At 38.2% G+C, this 8,443-nt stretch overlaps 1 protein-coding gene across 2 annotated transcripts in view; it reads left to right on the plus strand.

The window, feature by feature from the left end:
• Positions 1-1,455: 1,455 nt before the first annotated feature.
• Positions 1,456-8,443, plus strand: part of LOC106936290 (protein ECT2-like) — a 22,679-nt gene continuing 15,691 nt past the window's right edge. Inside the window, exons 1-4 of one of the 2 annotated variants that reach the window (XM_015017167.1) lie at positions 1,456-1,736; positions 2,007-2,164; positions 4,986-5,065; positions 7,760-7,852. In XM_015017167.1, the coding sequence (XP_014872653.1) occupies positions 2,032-2,164; positions 4,986-5,065; positions 7,760-7,852 (306 nt within the window). In that variant the 5' untranslated portion in view covers positions 1,456-1,736; positions 2,007-2,031. The remainder of the gene's footprint in view (positions 1,737-2,006; positions 2,165-4,985; positions 5,066-7,759; positions 7,853-8,443) is intronic. The other variant, XM_015017168.1, reaches the window with a different exon arrangement.

Genomic DNA, 8,443 nt, shown 5'->3' on the forward strand with positions numbered 1-8,443 from the left:
TACTTTATTTATAATTTATGTGATAACATTTGTGAATATTCTTTAATTTAATTACCATTTTTAAAGTGTTTGTATTAATCTGCCCAGTTAGTAATCATTTTTTTACAGCATAGAGCACCACATCTGTTGATTTCATATGAAAACTTGAGGTGTAGACATAGCTCCTAACACATGGACCTGGGTCCAACTTGAGTTAAAGAGCTATGATTTTAAGGCTTGACTTTCTAAAATTACAGAAGGTTTTGAACATGGCTGATTTTAAAAACAGTGAGTTGTCATAGCTGTGTTTCATGTTTTTATTTATTTCTGTAGTCTTGTAGTTATGTTTGTAGGTGAGAAGTAAATTGTTTATCTGAATAAAGGATAAATAAAAACTACATTCAACTGGACTTGAAAATACTTGATGCCTTCCATCAAAAAAACATGTCCTTTATATAATTGTTGAAGAAGCAAAAATTATTAATAGCAATTTCGAGATAGTTGACTAAAGCCATAACTCAAACACGTCTAGTTAAGTTTCAGGAAGGAAGGGTGAAAAAAAAAAAATGTTCCTGGGTGCCATTTAGAGAAAAATCATGTCCTGGGTGAAAAAGGAAATCAACTGTTGGTATTTTTGTCATTGAACTGTGCACAGTAATTGCATTTAATCATATTTTTTAATTTACTGATATTTATTGATGGAACCAGAAGAGAAAATAGTAAAAAAAAAACATTTTGACTAAACAGTCAGGTTTAGTCATATCATCTGATATTAAATCAGATGATCTGATCAGTTACCTTTATACCTCTTACTTGAGTAATTATTAGATGGATACTTCTTACTTTTACTTGAGTAAAACTTTGTTGTAGTAGTGCTGCTACTCCTACTTGAGTCCAATTTTTGGGTACTCCACCCATAGACCCACCTATGCACCTACTTATTACTTGTGAAATGACTTTGTGTAATGTTTCCCTTCCAGTAGCCATGGAGCATATTCTTTGTTCTCACTGCCATACTTCTGCTGTCAGAAACAGCACTTGCAGCTGGTGCATCTACATTGAATGTTGTGATTCTTCTTTACCTATACATTAAGTATCCATATCTTATGCACTGACATAAGACTCATGCTGTGTATCTCTAATTTAAAAAAAAACAACAACAAAAAAACAAAAACATTAATTATGCTTAATTATTTGAATGGAGGTAGCTTTTACTTTCGCTGTTGATCATTTACCATAATACAGAAAATAAAGCTGGTTATTTTGTTGATTAGTACTGGTGGGTGTTATTTAACAGTAACATAAAATAGGTAAAATTAAGTAAAATCACCATACAGTAACGTAAGTGATAAAATAATTCCGATAGCACCTGAATGTAACAAAACTGTCCCTTGTCTGAGGTGTGCATTGTGAATTTGAACAAACGGACCAATCAGAATCCTCGCTAAGCGGAAGCAAGAAGGCGTTCCATCACTCCAAACCAATCAATACGTAGCTCTGTTGTTAGCCTTCATTTTTGAATTAAGCTCTAACAGAATACTGACAATTTCACTGAGGTAAATAAATGTAAGCAAACAGAAAAGCTTATTAGACTCTTTTTGCCGTTTTGGAACAACATGCACTGACTGGTGCTGGAGCTTTTTTTGGGGGAACCTTACGAACTGGTTTGAAGAGACGTTAAGAGGAGATAACTGAGTTCCATTTCGTTATCTTTGCAACTCAGCAGTTAGCTAAGTTAGCTAGAGACTTAATCGAAGGTAAGTTGTAGGTCTGCTTTTTATTCAGATTTAAGGAATTGAATCCGAATTTCATTTTCTATATAGCCGCTGACTAAGCATTAAACTTAATTACTTAGCATGCACAACTATTACCTCATGTTATTCTTGTTTCTTTAGGCGTTTTAAATGTATATATCTCGCCATTCTTTTCCCTCGCTATTTAAAGTTTACCAAATCAATTTATGAACTGCTGCAAAGCAAGGAACATCAGTGTTCTCCTCTTTTGTGTTTCTGCTCATTCCCTGAAAGGTTTGAACATCTCAGGGTTCCTGCCATGGCTGAAAGCAGCATGCTGACTTTGGGACATGCCCGGAGTCTGCTGGTGGATTCTTCAGTCTATGACTCCAGGATTGTTGAAACCACTAAGGACCAGTGCTTCGTGGGGATGACCAGTGAAGATGGGGAAGGTGAGTGAGAAATGACAGCGGATGTTACTTATTCTAGTTCTGGTTTTCTCTCATATGTCTGGCATTTTATTTTTCTATTGTGCCGCGTGAAGATCAGGACTGTCTCTCAGATTCCTGTCATATCCTGTATTTATCATACCCACTGTGTGATATGGGAATTTACAGAAACATTGAATAAGTAGAACTGTTAATGGTGTGTGAAAAGGTTAGGACACCCTGTGATTTAGAGATTTATGGTGCTTGTGGCTTTTAATAGGCGACATGTAGCAAAGATGATCCTGAAGTAGATTACTGCTCTACCAGCCGTCACATGCTGCCCTGACTTGTGTGTTCCTCAAACACCTTTGGCCCAGTTTTAGAATGATGTGTTAGAGATCCACGACATATAAGCATTAGGCATTTTGCAATAAATCAACTGGTCACATGATAAATTAAAACAAGCTCAAAGATTTGTTTTTCTCTTTTGTCTCTCTCTTTCTATCAAAAATTGGATGACTAAATTTCTCAGTCTAGTGCTTTGGTCTCAACTAGCTCCTTTTTTGAAGGACAGTTTTTTTTAGACTTAACTTCTTGGACTGTCCAGAAAAACGTATTGTGACAGGCCTAATAAGCATCAACATTGGTATTGGCTTGTTAGTAATTTTAACATATCATTCTAAAACTGGGCCAATATTGATAAACAAATATTATTTCCATATTGTTGTTTATGTCTGCTGTGATGCAGCACAGCACTGTGGGCTGAACAGAAGCAGAGAAGCCATGTTTGCAGGGGTGCACCGATTGAAGTTTTCTGGCTGATTACAATCGTTATCAAGCCTGATCTGCTGATTCAGATTCCACCCCCAAATATAGTGACAAAGGTGCTAAGTTGGCAACAGTAGACATCACCTGGTGGTCGCCTCTGTCAGTCCTTTGTCATGACATAGTAAAAAGGGAGGGATGATTTTCAGACTTTTGCAGAGGTGGGTAAGAACAGGTTCATGTCTATCTGTTAAGGATGCAAGTTATCAATTGAGTTAATCTAAAGGTGATTTATTTTAGCGATCGGCTAATGATTAATTGATAAACGGCCATTTTCTTAAACGGAGATATATAAATAATATTGGCCTAGTTTATTAGTGAATCCTTAATACAATATAAAATAGAAATTTTAACAATATTGGGTAATATAAATAAGCAGTAAGAAAATACATGAAACTTAATGTAAAATTAATTATAAATGCAGTTTGGTTAGGAATAAATTGGGACACATCGACATTTAACCCCAACTAAAGTCTCACATTGTGTAACAAATCAGCAGCACATGATCAGAACACTTACACAGCATTCTGAGGAGAGATTGCCCTGTTTGAGCCTCAGACATTTAGCTTGATGAAGTGAGAGATAGTAAACATGGTTGGATATAAAGGGTTGAGATGACTTCAGCTGCTTATTAGTGTGGTAAGGGATTCAAACAGCCCCTAAAACAAACTGAAACCAGCCTATACACTATCCAAAAAATAGTCTGGTGGGCAGGTCTGACTGATCAAGCAAGTTCACCCTTAAATCAGACAGCAAGTTGATAAAGGAAGTATTCAGAAACACAGAAATGTTGTGACAGACCCACAGCAAGTTGGAGCTACTTGACTTTAAATTTCATGCCTGTACAGTCAGAAAAAGACTAAGCAAGTTTATCTTTCATGAAAGGATGAACCAAATATAGTATTCTAGGAAGAGAATCTTATAGCAACCACCATCATTTAATCCACAGTGAATCAGAGGGTCCTTGTGATTTAAATTTGATATCTTCTGTCTAATGATTCAAGCTGAAGCATAACTGGGTCCTCCAGTGACCCAAATCAGTCCATTGTGGGTGGGCTGAGAATAAAGACAGCAGTCAACCAGGATCTTGATCTAGAAGGGGGACATGAAGCGGGGTGTACATGCAAGAATCCCTTCAAACATCCCACAGCTGACTGAGAGAACTGGGGCAGCTCCACACACTGAGGTTATTTCTACCTAAGAGGTTAAAACTAGCTGGTAGGGTGTCCTAACTTTTTACCTCTGCTAGAATAGACATTATTTAACCCTTAACTGCCAGCAGAAAATCACTTACATGCCAGTCTTTGAGGACACCATTGTCCTCGTGGCAGTTATGGGGGTGCAGCGATTTATCAATGCCGATTTCCTTAATTTTGGGAGATCTGTGATCGGCCGATTTTTACATATGAAACCGATCTTATCCACCGATGTTATCTGGCTTGGCAAAGGTCGAAGAATCAACCACTGTCCTATTTTGCTTTCCGGGGGGAAAAGTTTGACTGACAGACCAGCCCCCGAAGTTATATCTGCATGTTTACAATTAACAATAGTGACCTCACTGTAACCAATTCAACAACTTTCTTGCTATATTGAGCAACATTTCAGACAAAAAAAAAAATTGATATTGACCAAAATCGGAATCAACAGGTTAAGCTTTTTAAAAGATCGGTAATTGGTGATCGACCTGAAAACTGCAATCGGTGCACCCCTAGTTATGGGGTTAATTAAATATCAGCAATCTGTGTGGAAGTGCTTATTCTGAAATTTGAGAACATTTAAATGGATCTCCTAAAACATGAAGCATTAAGTTTGATCTGTTGATGGCAATACTAGAAGTGAAGATTCAGCTTCCCCAGGTTGTCATTACAATAAGTTGATTTTTGCTTGTCTATGTTTCTTTTAAGTTTTCCATTTATGGACAGAATTTTTGTCATTTTGTCTTCGTTCCATTTGATTGGTCCTTGTTTGTTACTTTGATAGAAAATGGTTGAATATTAATTTTGCTTCTGCTCTTTCTCAGATATGTTGCCCAAAGTGGAGACACGAGTTGTTCTGGTGGGAGAAGCGGGCAGAAATGAAGCTCTTGTCAAAGCCCTGCAGGTACATCAGCCCTTTTTCCATTCAGTGATCATGGAATGGAGTGCATTCAGAATGCATCATCTGAAATCATTCAGATGATCATTGATCTCCCAAAATGAAGAAAATTGTCACCGATAAATCGGTGAACCCCTTGTATATATGTGTGTAGACTTGTCACGATAACACATTTTGCTGGGTGATTGTCTCAAAAATTATTGCGATAAACGATAATATTGTTTGAAGACCATTTTAAACTGATGTAATGGTAATGATATAATAATGCATGCGATATCCTGCCAAACATAGATACACTTTATTTTCAAAAAATCACTAAACACTGGAAGTGGTAAACAAAATAAACAAAACAACCAAAAATAAAATGGGCTCTCAGTCTCCGTTAACAAAAAATGCACTTGAATAAAAACTAAACACAGCATAAAACCAAAGTGGAAATAAAACTATATTCAACCAAAAGAGTACAGATTACGAAGTCTGTACACTATCTTGTCCTTCAATAATAATTAGATTTAGATAGAGAACATGGGCATATTCGACATCCTGATCCCATAGTTCACTCCTCTCTTAAGCCCAGTTAACACTGCACAATTTATTTTACCCTGATTTTGCCCTTTGACAATTTTAGAACGCCAACGATCATCCTGTAGTGTGTGGTGTGTTACGACTGATTGGGTTGGTAGAAACGTCGTGGCTGCTCTGATCTAAATCAGGCATATTCAACATGTTTGATTGTCTTGGCCAGTTTATCACTGCAGTGTGTGGGGTTTTCCCTGACTGGGAGCCAGAACGCACCCTGTTGAATGTGACAAGTAGCCAATCAGAAAGCGCAGAATCCTTTGCGCCTTCTGAAGGGAAAACACAGAGGAGAATCCCAAACAGCTGACACAGCGCAACGACAGTCCAGCGGACATCGGAGATGATATGTGGAAACAACAATAATAATTATTCAACATTTCGTGATAGGAATATCCACAGAAATGACAAGGAGAGGAGTTGGAGTGAAATTGTTACCGCAGTTGATAAACCCGGTAACTTTTCAGCTGTTCATCGTTAACATGACATAAATAGCCAGCCAATATCACAAAAGGTAGAATTCCTTCAATGAGGTAATAAGGCAATACATCACCGGCGTTCGTTTACTTTAAATTCACGTCTGATTTTCTGTCTGAACTCTGAATGTCGGTGAGAGAAATCGGTTCGTGTGTGGTGTGTAGCTCTTGCTGTGTGGCGGGACATCATACCCAGCACGATTGAACCAGATCGAACCTGTAATACTTACTATTACTCAGGTTTTGAAAATGGGTAGACGATCGGCCGACAATTCTAAAATTGCATAGTGTGAGCTGGGCTTTACACTAAGGGAATGAGGAAGGGAGGGGTCAGTGAAGAGCACCAGAGTTGAGCCTTTTTTTCATTTAATGTTATTAATAGAATGAGAAACAGGCAGGAAGAAACGAGAAAGCTGATCAATTAAAATGAGGTCGATGATTTTCATTTATCGTGCGATTTATTGATTTATTGTTTGTCGTGACAGGCCTATTATTGTTTTGACACAAATAAGTACACTTTTGGTGTGTTTTCCATTATTCTGTCCTGAAGCTTTAAGCTTTAACCTCCTCCATTGCCAAATCCCACTCTAGCCAGTTAATGTCTAGTTTGGTCCTAGCAGAGTTGGGTGTGTCTCCATTAGCAGTTTATTCCTCTCTATGTGGGGATGAGTATAGGCAGGAACGTGGGTGGGCCGTGAGCGTGCAGGAGCTGAGCTTGTTGCTCTGATGATGTCATTTTACAAGTGTACCCTTAGGCAACCAGTTTCTCCAAAATCTCTTGGTCCATCTGTTCGTTGCAGGTTGCTCCATCCAGTTGATATTGTATTTGCTCTTCCTAATTCATAAAAAGATTTGGCCTTCCAGGTCTAACCATACTGTGATCAGTTTGGTTGAGATGGTGAGACGGGTCAACTAAAGCAGTCTCAATACCGAGCTACTTCCAGATTTGTACACCCTGCCCACTTAGTTGTCCCGCTGTGCAGGATCCACTAATGGAGAATCTGGCTGGGACTGACAGAGGGAGAACTGGTGAAAGCCACAGCTATGGAGAAAGGGCTGTAGTTATCTTGAACCCTTATTCTCCTGCTGCTTATGCTTCTATGGAAATCACTTCACACTGAAACGGAGAAGGTTGTCCAACTTGCTGGTCCTCTGTGGTTCCCCCCAGCTTGTATTTGTTGCAGATTGTAAGGTAGAAAGGAAAGCCAGACCATGGCTAAGGTTTTTATTTTTTTGCAGTTTATTCTCAGATTTGTTCTCAGCAGACCCAAGAACAAATCGGCATCTGTCCCTTTTCTCCACCTCCCTCCTGAGGCTTTGAACATCATATACATTTTTAACAGGATGATCTTTTGCTCTTCGTCCATCCTCCTTTAGGTGTGTGATATTTGTTTGAAGACACCATCTTTAAACTTTGCAAGGACAAAGATTCCGCCCCATCTTCTTAGACCTGCCCCTCACTGTGTCCAGAAATCCACCCCTCATTGTGTTTTTGTCCCCACATGGTAGTAATTTGTATGCATTTGTCCTTGCCCTTCTGCAATTTTCTCTCTCAGCTTTCATATTTGCCCTTCTTTTGTTATGATCTTTTTTTTTTCTTTAAATGCCAGTGTTTGACCTCCATGTCCTGCTGGTTGGTTTTTTCCAGGCCATCACAGTAATGGAGGTACCTGTGGTAAAGATAAGAGAAGGCGAGGCAGGTTCCGAGGAGAAAATGATGATAAAATCTATAGTCACTATGGTACAGTACAGTGTCTGCCTCCCTGTGTGAATGACTGTCTGACACTTTGATGGGACGTTGGAACGTGCTGCATGACCCTTAATTCACTCTGGTTACTCATTCAATCACTCTGCATGATTAACTTGCTGATGCTGAACAGATTTATGGGTGAATATTTAAAATTAGTTCTGTACACTTTTACAACCAAGTCAAAGCAACTTTTGAACATTTTTTAAAAGAAAACCTGAGCAGAAATGATTTCCAATTATGGTGTCAGTGTTTGCCTGTGTTTAGGTACAAATGAAAAACCCCAAATGATAGGGCAATGTGTCAAACACCAAATTCATTGTAAGTGGTAGTCCACATTTTTGTTCAGTTTAGATCTCTTGAGCTGCAACTTACCATGAAATGATTTTAATTTTAAAAATCTACATTTTAAGCTGCCAGTGACAAGTTTTCATACTGATTTTAAGTGACTAATTTACTCTCATAAAAGAAAATTTATTCATGTCAAACTTTCAGGTTTATTACGACAAAAACATAATGTTAACGTGTATATTTGAGATAAATACCTCTCCATTCCACTCTTTATGTGGCTATTGGACCGCTGTT

Source organism: Poecilia latipinna, unplaced genomic scaffold (genome assembly GCF_001443285.1).
Source record: "Poecilia latipinna isolate Pla-1442-1.1 unplaced genomic scaffold, P_latipinna-1.0 Scaffold2113, whole genome shotgun sequence".
NCBI lineage: Eukaryota > Metazoa > Chordata > Actinopteri > Cyprinodontiformes > Poeciliidae > Poecilia > Poecilia latipinna.